General features: G+C 41.9%; 1 protein-coding gene across 2 annotated transcripts; it reads left to right on the top strand.

Moving 5' to 3' along the window:
• Positions 1-2,874: 2,874 nt before the first annotated feature.
• On the top strand, positions 2,875-20,826 carry nudcd1 (NudC domain containing 1). 2 transcript variants are annotated; one of them, XM_027019572.2, is made up of 10 exons: positions 2,875-3,141; positions 3,549-3,703; positions 6,399-6,587; positions 6,925-7,102; positions 7,364-7,552; positions 10,670-10,877; positions 12,013-12,157; positions 13,089-13,214; positions 16,412-16,571; positions 19,383-20,826. In XM_027019572.2, the coding sequence occupies exons 1-10, from the start codon at positions 3,027-3,029 to the stop codon at positions 19,598-19,600; spliced, it is 1,683 nt and encodes a 560-aa protein (XP_026875373.2). In that variant the 5' UTR covers positions 2,875-3,026; the 3' UTR covers positions 19,601-20,826. The 2 variants fall into 2 exon arrangements, with proteins under 2 accessions (XP_026875373.2, XP_026875371.2); XM_027019570.2 differs by having other exon boundaries at positions 19,372-20,826.
• The last annotated feature ends 383 nt before the right edge of the window (positions 20,827-21,209 follow it).

Here is a 21,209-nt window from a genome sequence, read left to right as displayed (position 1 = left end):
TTACTTTAATTTAAAAATCATATTTGATTTCTTTTGTGCCAAAGTAACTTAAAATTGGCATTATTGGCATTGTCATAATTTTATAATACTTTAGTATTGTTATAGCATTTTATTTTATTATAGCACTTGCATTATGGTGACACTTTTGCATATTCATAAAAAAGTATTTATTCATAGAAAAAAAAATTATTTTATCCACAAATTTTTCAATTATGCAATTGCCACATTTTCATTGGTGATTACTAGAAAGAAAGCCTTCTGTAATATTCTATTTTAATTGATTGATTATTTTTTTAAATAACTTACCTGTAAAAACTGCACTCTCAGTTCCACTGTGCATTAAGGGTTCAACTACCCAGGTGAGCTCATACCTTTTATAGCAGTAAGGAAATGCAAGCTGAGATATTTTTAGCGTGTGTTTGAGCTGATTCATTCACCTTGTGCACTTCAATCGCTTCTTATCTGAAACTGTCAGATGTCCTGTCTGGGGCATTTGAGGAAAACCTGTCAAGCAGGCAAGATAAAAGGCAGCTGGGCACCACCACGCAGCTTAATGAGAGTGCAATGGCCTGCTCTTTGTTCTAATGGCTCTCATACGCATAGAACATGTCAAGAAACACCTCACTGAACTGTCATTACAAATAACAATGTGCTCCCTGAGAATAGATGTGTTATAAATAACTCATGTTGTGTTATTTTTTAACGCAGCCATGTGTCAAATGTGTTGGGACATGTAACACGCAACTTGTGTTCAATTTTTTGATGCAGCAAATGTGTTCACATTAATGCAGTCTATGCTGTTTTAACAATTACAGTCATGAAATTTTGAATTTTAAGAGGATTTTAAAACACTTTCCAGTATTTTAGGAAATATTTTTGCAAGTTTTTTTCCTTTAAAAATAATTCCTAGTATATAAACTTTACATGTTTACATTGTACATATTATACATTATAAAATAAATGTAAAACTGTAAAAATGTAAAATGTTTTTGTTTACTCTGTAGCTGACAAGCTTTTAACGTTTTATCATTTCGTAAAATAATGACACACACTTTCTCTCCGATGTCTGATTAGCTGTCTGAGTTCTCTAAGACACACCCTTTTCATTTTACACCCACATATGTTACAGTAGTTTAAACCATCACCTGGGTCTTGGTAATAACATTTTTCCGATCAGAGCAAGGCATGTCATGCACGTACTAATTAAAGAAGAACAAACCCAGTATATTTTGAAAAGCTTGTCTATGGCACAGGTTACGCCTTCGTCCTCCAAAACGATGGCAACTCTGTTATTCTTTGCTACTATGGGCAAATTGGTGTAGATATTGTCTTAGTATTTAATGATATATTTATATTATGTAACATTATTTCATTTTTAAAAACAGGCTTAGTATCTGGGAAAGATTAAAAATGGTCTGAAAATATAGTTATATGCAAAACAGGACAAATGTAAATAAAATTAGTTTTATAATCAATATTTACATTTTCAAAAATTCATTTATCCAGAGCAACTCACTATTGAGGCAAACATCATACATTCATAATGCTGATGCAGAAGCAGATTTCATATCTGTACCATTAAACTAAGATTCCGGTAGTTGATCAGATCCAAGTGCAACTTAAAGACAGCTGAAGGTACAGTTGTGTCAAAAAAAAATGTCAAAGGTTTAAGTGCTTGCATACCCTAAGATGCTTTAAGTCAAGTCAAATCAGGCAGCAATGAGGATCTTGACAAGTGGCTTTATAAAGGCAGGAGCTGATGTTCTGGAAAGCATCAAGAATTTGATGTGAGCATCTAGAGCGAGCCAGTGGAGAGAGATGAAAAGAGAGGAAATGTGTGAGTGCTTGGGCTGGATAAAGTCCAAGCAGGCTCCTGTATTCTGGGCCATCTGTTAGTTATATATAGGCTACATTATAGCTAACAAAGAACAGGCACAGAACAATGGAAATGTACGTTTCTCTCTATAAATAAATATATTTCTGTAGGTCTGCATATCCTTATTTGCCACAAGACATCTATAGTCTGATGGAAACTCAGCAATGGAATGAAACGGACAGAAATTTGATGAGAGCCGACTGCACTGTGGGTGGTGCACACACACACACACACACACACACACACACATATATATATGTGTGTGTGTGTGTGTGTGTGTGTGTGTGTGTGTGTGTGTGTGTGTGTGTGTGTGTGTGCACCACCCACAGTGCAGTCTTCTATCTTCTTGGATTAGGTCTATGTAGCTCATGGGGACCTCTGGTGTTGTGAAACGGTGCAGCAACAGAGAAAGCAGTCCAGAAAAACCTCTATTGTGAAAACGCCTTACATTTATATTTGGCCCTACTAGCTTTAAGATGGCTAGCTATTTTTATTAACTGGAGAAATTGCACTATAGCCAGACGGTAGAAGCCCCTTGAAGGCATGAAATGACGAAATGGAAAGTGCACCAAGCGATCAAATAAACGATTCGAGGTGCAGAACACAATGTTCTGGTGTTTTGTTCAAAACACAAAAGCCAAAATTAAAGAAAGACTCAATTAATTATGTCTAACTAAAAATGTAACAAAGTTTAAGCGTGCGTAGTTATAAGTTATCCGGCGGGAAACATTGATTTAAAAGTTCCCATGTAGCTGTGACGCATTGTGGTGAATTGAGTTACATAGAGCTACCGTGCTAGAATAATTTAATATAATAATAATCGTTATAATGATGGGAAAAAACGAATTAGATTCTATAATACCCATCTAATTTGAACCAGATGTACTGTGATAATAAAAAAATCCACCAGGTACGCAAATATTAGTAGACACGCCCCAAAATAACACTACATTTCCCAGGATTCCTACCGAGCTAGCGGTCCGTCTAAAAACCTTACACAGGAAACATGAGTTTCAGGTGGACATCAAGTTGAGCTAGTTAGTTAGCTAGTTAGCTGTACCTTTCACTACACTATTCCTTTTTGGTGTAGTGTGTTTTCTGGCTTCGTATATAATTCGTGGTTGGTTACATTTCTTACTTTTTAAGGAGGATGGCTTATCCGAATTGTTCATTGAATGTGAACAGACAAATGCTGGACCCCAGCTTTGAAAGTTACAGGCTTTCGTTAGACTCAGTTCCATGCTACACTGTACAGCTGGATGCGGGTGAGAAGAGACTTATAGAAATTTAATGCAAGCTGTTAAAGTTTACGGATGTTTTTGATGTCTTTTGATGCAGTGACAGTGGAACCAGCAGTTCCGATTTTACTACGAAAATTCTGTGATACATTTATTGTGTTGTTTCATTCATTCAACTTTTAGCTATTCACAAAAGTACTTCTTTTGAATGCAGCGGTTATGGTTGGGTCACGTGTTTGCTGGCAATAACGTAGTTCATAATCTGACATCAGGTACCCCGAAACAGCGCTGAACATCTCTGCTCTGTGTCATCGTTTAGTGGTCACATTCAGCTATAGTTTAAAGCATGATTTGAGCTGCATCTTGAATGACGCTGATGGGTAGTACAAATCTATATGTTAAATTTTCTCTCTCTGTCTCTGTTTTCTCTTTAGCTGTGGCTGAGGTTAAACTGAAAGACAGTCAGTATACTCTGGATCATATGAAGGCATTTGGCATGTACAATTACCTACACATTGATCCTTGGTATGAAGAGAGTGTTTATTTTGTCGACTGCAAGGGAAGGGTTCTCAATTTGACAGTCACATTGGTAAGTTTTCTCAGTCTTTTAAAAATAACCCAGTGAATGACCACCCATTTTATTTCAGTTGCTTGCAAAATAATCAAGACCACCTAAAGATTTTACTGAGTTGCAAATGATTCAAACAGGCAACTTTTTTTTTCCATTACTTTTATTGTGAAATCCTCGAACTGCACCTCTCAGCAGTTATGAATCATGGCACTCCATTTAAACCAATTGTCTTTTCCAGGTTTATCAAGGTCAACAGACCTTTTGTCTTCATTTCTGTTTCTTCTGCTGATATTTGCAATGTTGAATTGGGAAATAAAGGTGGCTCAGAAAGTGGCTGGTGGATGACATTGGATTCCTCACAATGTTATGTCACCCAATCGACAGCCAATTACCTTGCAGATTACAGTTGGAGAGTATGGCCCATCTGTCGCCATGCCCCTTCTAACCCTTCATCAGTGGTCAAACTGATCACAGCACAGCTGTTGGTGTTCCCACTGTTGCGTGACCACTGTCAAACCTGTAGTAAAATCAATATTGACAGCCCAGCAACAAGCCAGCTCCTAATGACTAGAGCAGTGTAAACTGGCAGTTATTCGTGTTGAGAACAGTATGCAATTGAAGTAATATTGGTCCTGTGGTCCAGAGCTTGTTCATGATGGATGAGGTAGAAGGTGTCTGAGGTGCATGCCAACAGAATGCACCTATGGGCTAGGTGTGGTAAATAAAGTGACCATTGAGTATAAGTACAAGGCAGGTGTTTCTTATAAAGTGATTGGTGAACGTATTTATGAATTGGTGAAATACAAAATAAGGAACTGCTACTCAAGAAACCTTAAAGCCTCATATCATTAACTTAAAAAAAAAAAAAGAGTCCAATAAAATTAGAGAGATTATTAGATTTGATTCTCAAAAACTCTTCTTTGGTGCAAATTCTAATTGTTGAATGTTTCTGATAATATATAAAAATCTAAGTGCCTCTTCCCTGTCTTCCTGCTTGTTAGCAAAGGAACTAATACTTTGCTAGGGTACAGTTTAATACTGAACAATGCTTTTCTAGTTGCCACTACATTCTTTAACACCGTTTGAAATGTAGATGTGGACTTGCATCATGCTACCTACAAATGAATACTGAATTTACAGAACTGGGATGCATGTTGCGCCTTCTCCTCCATGATAATTGAGTCAAGGCAGATTTATTATACAACCCATTTTCTACACAAGGCAGTTCATCTTGCATCATTAAGCCACTTGCACTGACATACAGTAGGATTCTCATATCCTGTATGTGATTGCGGTCATCATGCTATATCTGGCTATAATTTCATAAGGCATTTTACCTTTTCTTTTCTCCTTTCAGCCTATTTCTACTTTACTGTGGTGGCTTTTGTGAAGGTTGTGTTACAGTAAGCTTGGCTGGGTTTTCATACGGTTCATTGAATATTAATATTTAAATCTTACCTCTTCCTCTCCAGTGTTGTAAGACCCCCAAAAAGCACCTAAAAAGCATTTTCTTATAAAATGCTCACAGTCACAGGGTTTTTTTTACACCCCCCCCCCCCCTTTTCTAATGTGTAATGTGTTAATTGGATCTCACCACCAGAGGGAATACAAGCTTCGTCTTTGTGTGCTGGGTGTCAGTAGAAATCGCAGTATCGTGAAGCTATTGCAGTGTTTCAGCATCACACAATTATCCTCTTCTGTTGCTGTCAACCTGTTAACTGAATGTGGGGTGGGTTTGTTTTGGTAAGTTGTGTGTGTTTTTTGTGGGGGGGGAGGATTTAGCTAAAACTCTCAAATTACTTTTGCGTGGGTGTTTTTGGTGCAAATGATTACTTCTTTATTAAGCTAAGTGAAAGCCCATGGATATGTCCTGCTAGTCTGTTGCAAATATTAGGTGCTTCAATTTCTCATGGCTATTCCAACTGACTGCTTGTTTTTGTTAGTTTGTTTTTGAATGATTATCCACATTTCACAGATGTACGTTTTAGCAGTGCATTCCCTTAAATGTAAAAAATCAATAAAGTTCACGTGGTCAGTTGAAGTGTTGGAAATGAAGTTCGTCTTTATGGGAATGTACTAATCATGTTCAGCTTGATTGTCCATTTTCATGGTTGGCAATTCCATGTTATTCTGAAATGGCTCTGAGCGTCTAATGATTGCTGTGATTGTGTGCTAATCATCGTTCTGCTAGAGAAGTTTGTTTATGCTCCTGACTGTCACCAGGGTGCTGACCACTGCAAACCTGCACACCATGAAAATCAGTTATTGAGAGGACATAAAGGGGGACTGAGCAGAAAGATGCCTAAGATTTCCTAGTAAACTCCATGGCAACTAAAGCTCAGCAGCTTCCCAGAGTGTCGCTTTGGTTTTGGGTCCTTTGATTGGCGCGTGTGTGTGATTATATTCCCCGCCCACCGGACACCTCTCAACAACCAGCCTAATCACTAATACCCTGAGTTGTGCATCCTTGTACACACATGACTAACCAGTATGATAATAAAATGACTCATGTAATCCTTCCCTCTTGTGAAATTATGTAGTGTCGTTATCAGCTCTTGGCACAGTTGGGTTTTAATCCTGAGTGACCAATCAGAGGCCAGTTCAGAGGCCACTTCTTGAAAGCCATGGATGTCCTGCGGGACGGAGCGGAGCTTCAGAAAACTGGGTATGGATGGGGTGCCAGCAGTGACCATGTTTCCTCTGCTGCTCACAGGACACGGCCCTGGGGAAACCGCGGGAGGTGTTCAGGATGGACCCAGAGGCTGGCTCGCCTGAGGGTGAGCGCCTGTGTGCCTCCCTCAGCCTGACCTCAGCCACGTGGGCTGCCCTGTCGGATGGCGCGGGGACTCTGACCCTTCTGCGCACCAGCAAGAGAGGAGAGAGCTCCCACCTCAAATGGGAGGTAAGGACAAAGCCATACACATGTTCCTGACCCTCCAATTACTGCACACCTGAACACAGCTGGGCAGGTCCAGGATCAGTAGTGATTACTCTTCTAGGCATCAGCATTGATCCCTGTATTTTAACAGCATTCTAGTTCAATGGTATCTTGGACTCTATCCTACTGTACTGGTTAGGATGTATTCTATGAGTAAATGACAAAGCACTTTTGTAAGTCGCTCTGGATAAGAGCATCTGACAAATGCTGTAAATGCAGTGAAATGCAAAATGGCAAATTCCCGTGCGCTTCCGTAGCTTTCCAGCGGCGTGTCCTGATTCTGATGATCTGGCTTTCACAGCCCGTGTTCAGTGAATGTCTCGGCGAGCCTTTCACCATCCTGCACAGCGTCTGCCACGTCCAGCACGGCATCCACGCCATCGAGCTTCTGCTGCTGAGGCTGCAGAAGGACCCAGACGACACCCGGGGCAGCGGCTTCTCCACCTCGCTGGAGTGGCTAACGGTCTCCAACTCCGCCAGTGAGTGTACGATATGGGGCCTCCTGCGTTTAACCCTCTTAGCTTAATTAGATCCGGGAGTTTTGATGTTTTACCTCTGTTAGCAAAGCTGATGCTTAGTTGTATTTACTGGTTTAAAAAAATCCAGTATGGCTTCCCCATACGTGGTTTTCTTCTTTTTCTCTCTCTCCTGGCATCGTCGCCTCGTGGATGTGAACGGGTCCGGGTTCTTCAACGTCTGTGTGCCCGTGTGTTTGTGTGCGCGCCCTATAATGTGTGCAGGTCTGGAAAAGAAGTACGAAGTGAGGAAGAGGAGGCTGATGAAGGGCAACTCGGTACCCCACTATGCCGCTTTGGGGCCGCAGGGGAAGGGGCTGATGGTGGCCTCTGAAAAGCCCTTCAGCTTCCAGCAGGTCGACGGAGTTCCGCTGGTAGAAGCGCGTGCTGAGCCCATGCAAGTGGACAGCTCAGGTGAGTCCAAAACCGTAACTGTTTACGTGTTTCATTCTACTGTATGTTCTGCTAGTATATATTCTGCTATTATTTTGACCACTTCTGTCGGGCAGCATGCCACATCAGATCTACAAAAGATATACAGGCTTGTAAGACCATCTACTAGTCAGATATTAAACCTTCATCTTGTAGGTGTTCTTTCTGAGATGAAGACTATGTTGGGACTTACAATTCTGTCAGGTTTTTTAATTTATTTTTTATGTGATTGTGTGCTGTTAGCCCAGATGTGCAAGCTACATAATGCGTTACTATTGTCAGCATGACTTCAGGGAATTTTATATTCTTCTGGTCATGCTTTTTTGTCACACAGATGCCTCCTTCACGATATTCCTTACTAAAGCCGCCTCAGATTCAAAATGTCAGTGTGGACCGTTTATTCAGTAGGATGAAGGCGTGGATCGAATGAGGGAAAGATTGTCTCTTGAACACCCAGTGCTGGGTAGCAGATCTCTTTGGTGCTGTCAGATGAGTCCCTTTAATGAGCTAACATAACAGGTTACTTGAGTGCATTTATGTCCAAACTAAGACAAGTCTGTGATAGGCTTATAATTAAAAAAAATAAATAAATAAATAAAAAACTCTCTCCATGCCTTTATTTACATAAATGGCTTACTTTGGCTTGAAATAAAATGTTAGCACCATCTTCACATTTCACGTTAATTCACATGTAGTTCTGGGACCAGTGAGCATTTGGCTCGTTGTTGTTGATGAATAACAACCCACTCCCTTCGTAAGCCGCCATTCCTCCTGACGGCGGTGAATTCAAAAGCGTCGTATGTCGCGGGCAGATGAACGGCCATGGCCTGCATGCATTTCTGTTTTACATTATGCCCTTTTAAGCAGTGTGTGAAATGGTCATGCTAATTTCCTCATTTTATAAGAAATCAAGAACTGGATTGATTTCTGTGGCGCATGAGGTACCATATTTTTACACATTGTCCCTGAGTTGGTATCCATAGAAACTACAGAAGGAAGTGTACAGATGGAATGCATCAAACAAAGCACTTAAATTTGAGACGAGAGGTCCATGTGGATTTTCTTTGGTTTAGGGTTATTTTTCTTTTACTTAATTTTTCTGCACTCTCTCAACAAAGACATGCTTGCGTCAAAGCAGAAAATGCTCAAAAATATACCGTTAAAATTTACACTTACCAAGAGCATCACCAGAACACTCCTCTTTGCCCAGAGTATGTATTATACATTGCAACAGAGAAAGGAACTCCTAGACCAGGTCTGGTTCAGGGCCTTTGTGGCTTAAGTTGTACTTGTAAGTGCTTGAGATGTTGTGTAATTTTTAAAATGTCTAAGAGGCAGTACAGTGCTCTCCGTACTGAAGCAGAATCCCAACCCACCTCTGCTATATGAATCACAAGGACCTGGGAGCAAATGGCATGCTACTGGGCTACTCTGATGTTCTACATCTGGTGGCCTCAGGTGAAACCTGAATACTTCTTTTCTTCTAAAAGTTTTTGATTTGTGGGGTCAGATAAAGTTTTGAATTGGAGTGAATCTATCCCATCATGTTGTAGTGCAGATCAGAAATTTGAAACTGCACCTAATCTTTATAAGGAATAGGTACAAAATATAAGTTAGGGAAAATTATAATTTGGTTTTTTAAATAGTCAACCATACTGGTAATTTCTAGCATAGTATAATTGAGCCTGTACAGCTTAAGGTAGATTCTCCTGTGGACCTGGTGAATGTTTCCTTTGATATATGGAAACTAATTGATCATCCTGTTTATTTGTGTTCACATGTATTTGGTTGTGTCCTTTTTTTAAAAAGGCATAGGGTTCTCCAAGAACACTGCAAAGTGCATTAGGCACCCTGTCAGGAGGGGTGGGGGGTGGGGATAAGAGGGAGTGAAGTTGATGTGTGCATGAGCTAGTAGACATAAAAGACTGCAAGAGGTGTGCGTATGGACACACCACACACACACAAACACAAACGCACAGCATCACATCTTTCCTTCAGCTCTTAGACTCAGACCGAGATTAGGCTTTAGTTGACTAGATCAACAACAAATGAGAGCTATGATGCTCCAGCTTCTGTGGCCCACTTTCTCTCTCCGCTTATCTCTGTGCTTGCCTCTGGGAAAATTGCTCCAATTTCAGTAATAAGCTTTTTGCCAGAAATGATAAGGATGTAGGTGTATGTGAGTCAACCCTCAATAGATCTGCTTCTTTCTTTCTCTCCCTCACCCTCTCTCTTAATGTGTTTTTGTCTTTTTTCTTTTTTCCCTTTTAGCCTCCCACAGCTCTATTGTGTCTATACAGCGACAAACATCTGTTGTTGCCTGTGTAATCCACTTTTCTGTAATGAAGCAACACAGTACCGAGTCCACCCCACGAAGTCCTGCATGAAAGACAGCACACTGCTAGACGCGCTCCAGAAGCTTTCTGCGGGAGAGTCGTTTGAGGTCCAAACTAGGAAGCTGAGCGCTTTGAGCTGCTGCTATAATGAGAGATATTTCTGTGGTCCGAGCCACTAAACAATGTCTCACCTGGCCGTGGTTGTGTATTTGTAAGAGGCTCTGAGCTGAATGAAACAGATGAACCTGCCAAGGCCACTTAGGAACAATTAAAATGAAAAGGGTGTGTGTGTGTGTGTGTGTGTGTGTGTGTGTGTGTGTGTGTGTGTGTGTGTGTGTGTGTGTGTGTGTGTGTGTGTGTGTGTGTGTGTGTGTGTGTGTGTGTGTGTGTGTGTGTGTGTGTGTGTGTGTGAGGCAACGAGCGAGCAAGAGAGGAAGCGCTAGACAAAGTGTGAGCGCTCGAGCGAGTAAGGATTATGCAGAGATGTGTTCATTATTTATCAAAGGCCACTGAGAGGGTTAATATGAATGTGCAAGATGAAGGTTCACAATGAGGGTTCAGAGTGGAACCCTTATATCCTCTGCCGAAGCGCTGGTGCCCCATCCTGGACTGTGACCCTGTTGTTGGCCAGCTCGGGCGGGCAGCCCCGGCTACTCCACAGCGAGGGCAGTTCCGCCTCGCCGGTGTTAGTGGAGAAGCTGGACCAGAGCGTGCCCCTTACTAAGCTGGCCCTCATGCTCTCCTTGTCTTGTTCTTTCGCTAGAACCCATCTACGTTTGGCAGCAGACAGCCGAGGACGTCACGGTGCGCGTCCGTCTCCCCGAGGGCACTGGCAAAGGCGACGTACGCTTCGAGCTGTCGGCGGACAGGGTCTGCATCGGCTTGCGAGGTGGCGAGCCCCTTCTCGAAGGTCCTCTATGTGCCCCTGTTGACGCTGAGGCCAGCACCTGGACTATCGGTGATGACGAGAGGTGGGAGAGTCACGGTGCAATGGCGAGCGTGTCAGTTTCGTAACCCCTCTGCCCTGCAGCTGCTCCAAATCATCATAGCTAAGCAGAGCTTTGACATCTCAAGCTTGTCTCTTGTTTCTTGTCAAAGCCAAAGAACTGAGCTCTAGCTCTTAATGTTTGAGGTTTATTAGGGACAGCTTCAGACAAAACCAGATATGTACTCGTATGGTGACGTGGGAACTTTTGCTATGTAAACGAGTGACGAGGTTATATGGATTAGGGTATGAGTGCTTTATGATTTAAGCGTTATTCATATTTACGACAATCCTTTCCTCCCCCCCTTAATCCAAACCAACATGCTTCTCTTCCTGTCATCCATCTTCCACAGTGAGCTACCTCAGTTCTCTTCTTTCATGTTTATGCTTCTGAGCCCTCTGGTATCCACCTGAGGTCCCCTCGCACCCCTCGGCCAAGCTGGGGTGTGTGTGCAGGTGTGTTCCTCCACTCCTCTGCTTGAGCGTGTTGGTCGGAGGCGCTGCGGTTTACATTTGGATGGCTCGCCGAGGGAAATGCTAGGCAAGAATAGCTAGGCTCTCGTTCGTTAGAAATGTCCAAACGCACAGGATGTGCAGAATGGGTGGGACTGCTGAAGTGACTTGGGGTTCAGTAAAGAACCCCTGAAACAAGGCTATACGGTCCATTTAAGGTCCAAGCAAGAGAGGCAGTTTCGTAATTGGCCTCCACTAGCGTTTTTGCCATTGTTGGAAATACTAGCAATTGTATTCTTTGAAAGAATACTGTAAATCGACCAAACGAAAAAAGAAAACAGCAGACTGTAGAGGTCAATTAACTGAAGAGGTTTGTATGCATCTAAATGCACATATGTTTGTGTCCCAGATAAAATGATCGAATAACATCATAATCAGTCTGAGGTCATTCATGCTGATTGCGTGTCTTCATACGTCAGTGTGTATTTAATAAATGTGTACAGGGTTGGGGAAGGTGTGCGTGTGTGCGCGCACCAAGTTGAACTCTGAGCATATCACAGGAATTGCAAGGTTTTGTGCCTCTGTGTGTTTCTACAAAGTTTTTGCTCTGAGTGTTTCACAGAGATTTCAGTGAATCTGTGTGTGTGCGGGGGTGTTCTTGCGTCCAGTCTGGAGGTGACCCTGCAGAAGCGCATCGATGGGCCGCTCTGGTCTGAGGTGGTGCTGGGGGATAAGAGGGGACAGTGCCTCATTAACACGGAACAGGCCACGCACATTCACCAGGGACTCTCTCACCTCACTGCCGAAGATCCGGTTAGTCTCCTTGGTCTCTCGTTTTCTCCCTCTCTCCCTCTCTCTCTCTCTCTCTCTCTCTCTCTCTCTCTCTCTCTCTCTCTCTCTCTCTCCCTCCTTCCCTCCCCCTTCACATCATTATGCTCTCTGAGTTAAACCCCAACTCTTATCTATACACAGTGGCAGGGCAAATGGAAACCATTCCCACACAGAAGAAGTGTAATGGTAAATGTAACTTCCATACAGAATTGGCTTGAAGCATGGTCTAATGGCCTTTGAAAAATGGCTTGTGGAGTTTAAAGTGGGGGTGGGGGGAGATCTCAAAGATGTGCAGTTAATACAGTAGAACGCAAGACACCTTGTCAAAAACGTTTGCTGTAGGGAAGGTGGTGTTTTGTGGGTGGACATGGGAGACATTGGTTGGATTGGGTGGTAGTGCCAAATCACCGGTCCACAGTAAGTCTGTTAATGTCACCGTGCAATGTTGAGGTTCAGTAGCCAGTGCTGGTACAAACCTGTAAGGGGCTTAATTGATGAATCAGAACTGAGTATTCCACAGGACTAAATAATAAATGGCTTTAATGACCTGACCGCCACCTTCCCCTGATATCAAGCCCATGTCAAACCTTTTGGGATGAGCTCAAACAGCATCTGTAGAATGAAACGTCCACCCAGCCAATGCTTTGGGCTGCCCAAAATGCTAATGGTTGCACGGGTCAAAGGTATGCTGTACTAAACAGGGCTTTCTTTTCTGGTCATTTTTCTGGTCACTGTGTCTATATAAATCCATACACTGGTAGGCTATGACAGTCTAGGCCTCAGAACATTCTCAATCTAAATATGACTCCTGATACTCTGATTCAAGTTCCTTCACTTCCTGCCTTCAGATGTCATGTTTCTCTTTCTGGTCCTGTCAGTTGTCTTCATCCTGCGTGCTGCGTTGTCTTTTCAGAATGCTAACCCGGAGAAAGACAAGCCCCCTTGTAATGCTCAGGAGCTGGAGGACTGCGATAGGTTCCCAGAGGACAGCTCGACGCTGATGCGATTTGATGGTGACACCCTGAAGCCCACTCATGTGGTAAGGCAGCACATTTTGTCTCCCACACCATTTGCTAAAAAAACTTTCTTCAACCAATCAGAGGTTCCTCTTCTTCTAATAAATCAGAGATTCCCTTTCTTTACATGGTAACCAGGCTCCTCAGTGGTAAATCTTCTGTGAGGCCTCTGACAAATTGTGGTCCTTCACATGTAACCTGAATGATATTCTCTGCTGTTGTCATCGCACCTATAAACACATTAATGTTTCTGGGCCATCAGGAAACCTGAGTAAGTGTTTGTTTAATTTTTCCCTTGATTTCTGATGTTTGCTCAGTGTTAATTTCGGAGGTTTATTAGATGTTCATTGAGAACAGCCAAACCCACTTCAGGGTAGTAGCTTTGGCATCATCTATCGGCTAAGCAATCTTGTGCTTCTGTGCCCTTTCTGTGTGGCTGCAGCTGTGGAAATCAAAAGATTGCTGTGACTTTTACAGAGAGACATGTTCTGAATTTTAAATGCTGTGACTCATCTAGACTTAAAAGGCTAACATATCTATTGCATATAAAATAAAACTCGGTGGAGGACCTTCTCTTTAATGGAACACTGAACTTTGGGCAGAGTTATCTTCTAAGAAACAGGTGGTAAGTTAACCATGGCATGTTATGGAATGTTTTTTGAGGGCAGGAGCAGTTACAACTAATGGTTGCATGAAACCAGATGGCATGTTGGCTTACGAGAAAAATATAAAGTATGTATATATAAAAAACACAAGTTCATCACAAGCTTTTACTGTTGGCTCTGTAAGAAGGACATATTAGTCTATTGTGACAGTAAACAAGACGGCAATAAAATTTTCAAGGATTGTGTGCAAACGGGAGTCGTGAGTGCTTTGCTGTTTTTTTCCTGTGTTGTCAGAAGACAACCCGAACTGAGCGGTTTGCTTTGTCTCATCTCCTCAGTGAATCTGAGTCCTTAGTTGTGAAAGAAATTACTATCTGGCACATTTCTGATTCATGATGGGCAAAACCTCACCATTATGTAAAACTGACCTAACATCTGACTGTTTCTGCTTGGCCGTCCTCCTTCCTTTCTGCTTTTTGAGTTTTAGAATGACATTTTCCATCCATCATTTTTAGATGTCACTGTTTTCCATGCTTAATGCACCTTTTGTGCACTGCACATCCTGGAGGAGCCCCACAGAGAGGGGAAAGAAGACCCCTCCCTTCCTCTGGCCTTTCACGCCATCTCCGATATCATCGGTCCATCTTGCCAAATCACTTGCTTTGATGCGCAAGGAGAAGCATGCTGACCTTTCTCCGTGTGCGCTTGCTCCTGGCCTGAACTCTGCGCTCTCCGCTCGGCCGGAAAAGCTGCCCCCGAGGCCTCCTCAGCATGTGACGATTGCTCATTTGTGTCTCTCAGCTGGACCTAGGAATGGAGATGAAAGGTCTTCGGTTTCTTGGGCTCTCCTCTCAAGAGCGGCATCTCTGCTCCATGACTCACACATGCCGTTTTGAATCGAGCTATGGCAGCTACTGGTTTGGGGAAAAGGTTTGACATTTACTGTAAATCCTCTTGAATCAAGTTCTAAAAGCTTCCAGCCAGCACTTCAGACGAGAGTGAAGGACGTTTCATTATGTTCTGATTGCATATTATCAGAAGGAAGAACTCTGCATTTCTTTTCTCTTGAGTGTCTTGCTTATTGTCCAGAAGAAAAATATCCATTGTCACAATGGGGGACAAAAACCAGCTTCCTTTTGAAACAACACCTGGATTAGGAGTATTGCGTGTCTTTTTTTTTTTTTTTCCCCCCCCAGATTATAGGCACCACACAATTAAGTTTATTCTCATGACAAGGTGTTGGAAAGAGCCTTTTGAAAATAATGAAGCTGGTCCAGCGCCTTTTTATTTATTTAGAGATGTGTTTCATTATCGGCCTTCATGTTCTTTCCGTTCTTTCGGTCAGAGTTGACACCGTGTATGGGGTGCCCGGGAGAAGTCATTCCTGTCCACGCCTCTCTGCAGTTCCTGCATAATTATACTGCCCTTATGGTCTGGTCTGCCACTTGTTTTCGCATGGTAGCTGTGCACTGAAGCTGCGATTATATAAATTTCCACCTTTTTTTTTTTTTTTTTTTTTTTTTTTTTGCTCCATTTTTTTTTTTTCTCCGATTTGTTTCTTCCAAAACCATTGACACATTGGTGACCGTTTACAATTTGCCTTTACATTCTGTGCTTCTGGAATGTGCGTTTCGGATTAAGTAAGGTGCCTTTTGGAAATTTGGGGATAGGAGGGTTGGAACTGTCCCAGACCAAGATCAGTCCCACGAAGACCAAGATCAAGCTGTCAAAAGTGAATTTTACAATGGCTCGTTTGAAAAGGGTAATCTGAATCATGATACAGTTTAAGTTAATGCCTAGTTGACTGACAGGCTATTCAGATGTACCAGACCACCAATATGCCTTTTAGGTATAATAATGTAATTAGAAGGAAAAGTTGAAATTGCAGTCAATTTGGGATGCTGCAGCAAATATCCAATGTTGCTTTCTAATATCAATGTACATGATTATGATAACAGATGTTATATTGGTGAGAGAGCTATTGTATGTCATAATGTTACAGGTTTGATAGTACTAATGGTTTTCACGTGGCAGCAACAGAATGCAAGACTCTCAAAGCAGTTCTCAAAGCTGCCAGGCATGTTGACTTAGCCTGTGATTGTCCAGCTGTTGCTTGTTATCCACCACTTCCGGCTGGCATGTAAAGCACACTCAAAACCCTTCCAGGGAAGTTCATGGCAAAGTGGGAATTTGATGCTGACTCCTCAGTTCACACCATCATTTGGACATGTGTGGGAACATGGTTGCACTTTATCTCTTATTTTTCATGCTTTTCATATTCGGGAGTGATGCGAATTTGGGTTTCTGCCAAAAATGATAGCTATTGCACCAATCTGTTTGGGTCCCATCTTCAAGTCATTTGGATGCATCTGGTTAAAACATGTTTATGTAAATTGATGTTCTTTATATTGCTTCTCCAAGCAATTATAAATGGGCTTTAGAATTTTTGTGCCATCACCAACAAAATGTAATACTCAATAATAGTAATACTCCATGTGATGCTCAGTATAATGTGGTAGGGTTGAGGTAGAATGGTTAGCATACCGAGATGTACTCAGGAGGGCAGAATGTTTTGTGTGATTTATCCTAAAGCCTTTGTGTACCCATATTGCCAGGTGAACCTTGCCAGCCACCAGTACCTGTTCACCGCAGACACAAGCCCATCTGAAATGCCCGCCCTCTGCTTGCGGCACGACGTGGATGCCTTACTATGGCAGCCACGCCCTGAGTGCCCTAATGACATGTGGGAGCATGTCGCCACCTTCAACGCGCTGGGTGAGTCTCGCCACCACGTTCTCCGTGGCGTTAACCCAGGGCCAATTCCCTCCTACTGCTGCTGGATCTATGGGTTTTGTATTTGAACATGTTAATGTTAGTACTGGTGGGATTGCAGCACTGGTGGTTACTAATGCTCAATCTGGAAACCATCTGTGAGGCATGTCTTGCCATCATGATGCTCACGCTTCTTTAGTAGACATCCCCTTTTTATCTGTGGGGGTACAGGTTGGTTCATTAAGCTGATCAGAGTCATGAGAAAAATGCATGTAGAACCAAAACTACTACCTCAGTACTGTTCCTCACTACTTTGTCTCTACCTCAGGCTAGAGAGCCCTTTCTTCTTTCATTGTGATCCCCCATCCTGGCTTTCTTCAATTTTTGTATGATCTCTATTGTACATCTTCATCAAAAAGTTATATAAAACAAAACCAACCGAGGTCAACACACAATACGGTTATCTAACAGTAAATGTTCCTGGGTACAAATGTAATTGCCCTATTAGTTATGCACAACCAATTAACCAATTTAGTTTAGTGCACACACACCCAGGCCTGATTACTGCCAGCCTAACTCTGCCCAATATCACATAAGTAGATCATCTCCAGCAATATGAAGTAGAATAAAGGTCTCAACAAACAGTACATTATGTTGCAGGCAAAATAAATTTTGGAAAATATCAAAAAGGTACTGAAATATGTCTGGAAAAAGCTACAAAGCCATTTCTGAGATCTCTGGCAAACCACAGTGAGATTCACTAACTCCAAATGGATTAAACATGGAACAGTGGTGAATCTACCCAAAAGTGGCTTGCCCATCCAGAAGTTCTCATTTGGAAAGTGACGGAAGAACCCATACAAACATCTGAGAAACTGCAGGTCTTGCACACCTCAGATGAGGTCAGCAGTCATTATTCCATCTTTAACAAGAGTTTGAGCAATAGTGGTATCCAGGAGACAGTTGCCAGGTGAAAACCGCTGCTAACCAAGAGCAACAATCTCGTTTACCAAGAAACCACTGATGAAGCCCAAGCCTTTTAGATTAATGTTCTGTGGACTGAGGAGTAGAAAAGCTTTTGGAAGACAGGGGTACTTTTACATATAGCCCAAAGCAGTAGCATTCAAATCTGGATTTTGCCCTGGCCCTGGATTTTGTAATCCCTTACATTTTGATGAAATGTTTAATGTAACTCATTGGCCATTTTGTCGTTATACCTGACTCTTAGGCAAAGGGAGGGAGGAAAATCTGTAGCTCCTGGACTTGAGGACTGTGATTTTAAATACCTCTGGCCTAAAGCTAAAGCTAGTCATAGCCATCCATCATAAGAATGTCATACTAACCATCACACATGGTGGTGGTAGTATGATGGTATTGGGATGCTTAGTTGCTTCAGGGCCTGGGTGATTGCCACAATTCGCAACCATGGATTCAGCTCTCTACCAGAAAATCCTACACAAGAATGACCAGTCATCTGTCTGTTTTCGGGAACACAAATGCAATTGGCTTTTACAACAAGACGAAAGTAAGGTTTTGGAATGGTCTATTTAAAGACCTGACTTGAACCCGTGGAGATAACCAAAAGGTGGAGTTCAGTTATAATCTCCAGTTATAGGAAGAATATGGCTGCAGTTATTGCTGCTAAAGGTGGCACCACCAGTTATTAACTATTAAATTACATTTTCATATGGGTGATAAGTGTTCCAAAATGTTTTCCTTCAATTAGCTAAATAATCATTTAAAAACGTTTGTGTTTCGTGTTCTTGTCATATAGTGGATTTTGTATAAGAATCTGTGATGTATGCTAAAGTAGAGTAAATATTAGATAAGCAAATGCTGTTTTATGGCACTGTGTGCCATGTTTACTTATGGCCTGGCTATGGAGGACAGGGGTCAGGGGTGCCCCTCACAGCATACCAACTCATGATCCCAGTGAGAGCAGTCCGCCCTCCATCTATGGTTTTAGTCAGAGAAGTAACACCAACCTGGGAAATGCCACAGGACACAACACGCTTGTCTTTTGCCTTTTTATTTAAGTACCACAAATTTTGTCTTTCTGTCTGCTACCCTTCCTCTGTCTTTATCTGTCTCTCTCTAAAACACAGATTTTGGTGTAATAGCATGCAAATCTTTCAGAGGAAATGTTAAAGGAAATGCAAGAAGTCATTTTTGTCCCAGTGATTCTTCCTCACACTATGAAGCAGCCATCATAGCTACACAGAGGGCCCTTGATGTATCTGAGACTCTGTGCTAAATCCATTTTAAACATAGCCTGCTCTATAAGGGGGACCTGCTCCATAGACAGGTTAATTCAGAGACTACAAGGCAATCTGATTTTTCACCTAAATGGAAAAAAAGCAAAAACAAAACATATTAGCACAGAGGCAACCCAGATTAGCTCTAGCTGACCCCTAAATAGTGTGACTGACTGCTGTTTCTCTCCCACTCAAGTTCTGGTTCTTTGATTAAAAAGTGTGTTTCCAGATTTACAGTATGTTTGTTTATCCAGATTTTTCCAGTCATCACTAACTAACTGATTTTGACCCATAAAGCCATAGTGTTCATGTCAAGTTCTTTTTATGCTTTGCTGTTTTGAGTAAACGATTGTCCATTGTTTGTTTATTGCAGCTACACCAATGCTTGCTTATTTATATGTTTATTTGCTTGCACTTTCACATCATATGTTTAATTGGCTGTTCCTGTCAAGACAACTTGTGGGTAAATGGTAATTAATTCATGGCTCTGTCTCGCAGTGCGACTCATTTCCTCATTCTTTTCCCCACACATCATTTGGTGTGGCCAGGGTATGTGCAGGCCTCAAAGCGGGACAAGAAGTTTGCGACATGCGCGCCCAATTTCTCCTACGCCGCGCTAGCCGAGTGCATGAGGAGGGTGTTCATCTACCGGCAGCCATTGCCCGTGGACACGGTACTGTTCAACCGCAAACAGGGCCGGCAAGTTGGTCAGGTTGCCAAGCAACAGGTTGCCAGCTTGGAGTCCAACGAACCCGTGCTGGGCTTCAGGGCCACTAATGAGAGACTATTCGTTTTAACCTCCAGCAACCTCTTCGTACTCAAGGTGAATAATTAAATCTTCTGTTTAGAACTTCCTCTGGGTGCGCTTTAGTTGTCCCTCATGTGACGATCATTCAGCAAGTGGAACAAGAAAATCAAAAGTTCTGAAATGTGCCCAGCAGTTTTGAGTACTGCTTATATAATCTGGAGGTGTGCTTCTGTTTTAGTTAGGCCGGTTGAATGTTGGTCAGTAACCCTTGTAAAAGCATCATTTAAAACTGGAAAAGATGTCAGTTTTTATAATATGTAAGTGTGAACCTGTAGAAGTTAGTCATTAAAGATGTAAAAAGATGTGCTTTTCCTCAGATGCAAAATATTGTACAACTGTTACATATGTATAAATAATAACAGCAACAACAACAATTAATAATAATAATAATAATAATAAAAAGCACCTCATCACATTTACTCTCATTCCAGCTGCACCCATTTTCATTTCTCTATTTCTGTGACGATGTTTTTGGTTAAACGTCTATGTACAGTCCTTGATGGTGGTCCACGCATGAAACACTTTTGCCATTTCAAATAGTGATTCAACCTGCAGGTACAGTGGCACATCTGATGAGGTTTTAAAATCTGACCACCCAGCACCTGACTGCCGAGTAACACACCCAATCGGGGCCTCTTTGAGGCATGCAAATGGAAGCATGTTCTATGGATTGAATTGCAGCGGTATGTACAGTACACTGGTATCAGTACAGTATCGAACATGTAAGGTACAGTTGCGTCCTGCACACAAGCCCTGTGAAGTGGAAGAATCCCCACAGATGCCGAATATCTACCTTACAGACCAGTGTTACCTGAACATAAGTGTTTTCTAAGAGATTGGATCGGTTCCATTATGCAAACAGGAAGATGCTCGATTACACTCAGATGAAATTAATTCAGATTTGGCTAAATGTGCTGCTTTTGATGCAGTTTGTTAAACACACAAACAACAAAAAACGTCTAGCATCTTATTAGTTTAGCAAGAGGATTTAGTTTTTTTTACGATTCTTGCCTGACACTTAAACGTGGTTTTGTAATACAGTTTTTGTCCTGAATTATTTTAAATACAAAATTCCATATGTCATTAATGAATGTGGTGTAATGGATGTATTAAGGTGAGTAATACAACTGAAAATACATTCATGTTGTGTTTTTGTTTTTTGTGCAATTTCTCCAAGTAAATTGTACCTATTGTTGAGGTTGTTTGTGACATTTTACTTGTGCATCCTTGTCACATGGACATGTCAAACCTAATTTATTTTCTGCGAAAATGGATAATTACTCTGTTGTCTTGAGTACTGTTTTGCTATGAAAGCCATTTCATTTGAACCAGATTTAGTCACTGCCTCCAACTGAATAATTGTGTTGGACTACGGTGCTTGGTTTTAATTCTGTAGGTGCCCGAATTGATCAGCTACTCACATTTCGTCGTGACTACATCACCATTGTCAGTAAATGACTAAATAAGTGCATTAATGTAGCCGGAGATCTTTATATGCGCTAACGGTGACATGGAAATATGACCGAGTACTGTTCGAGGGTCAGTTTGTTTCTTATAACAGTATTGTCACACGCCCGG

The sequence above is a fragment of the Electrophorus electricus genome, chromosome 4 (genome assembly GCF_013358815.1).
Source record: "Electrophorus electricus isolate fEleEle1 chromosome 4, fEleEle1.pri, whole genome shotgun sequence".
In the NCBI taxonomy this organism is placed as follows: domain Eukaryota; kingdom Metazoa; phylum Chordata; class Actinopteri; order Gymnotiformes; family Gymnotidae; genus Electrophorus; species Electrophorus electricus.
Note: the sequence above shows the minus strand (reverse complement) of the source record. Positions and strands in the feature narration are given on the sequence as shown.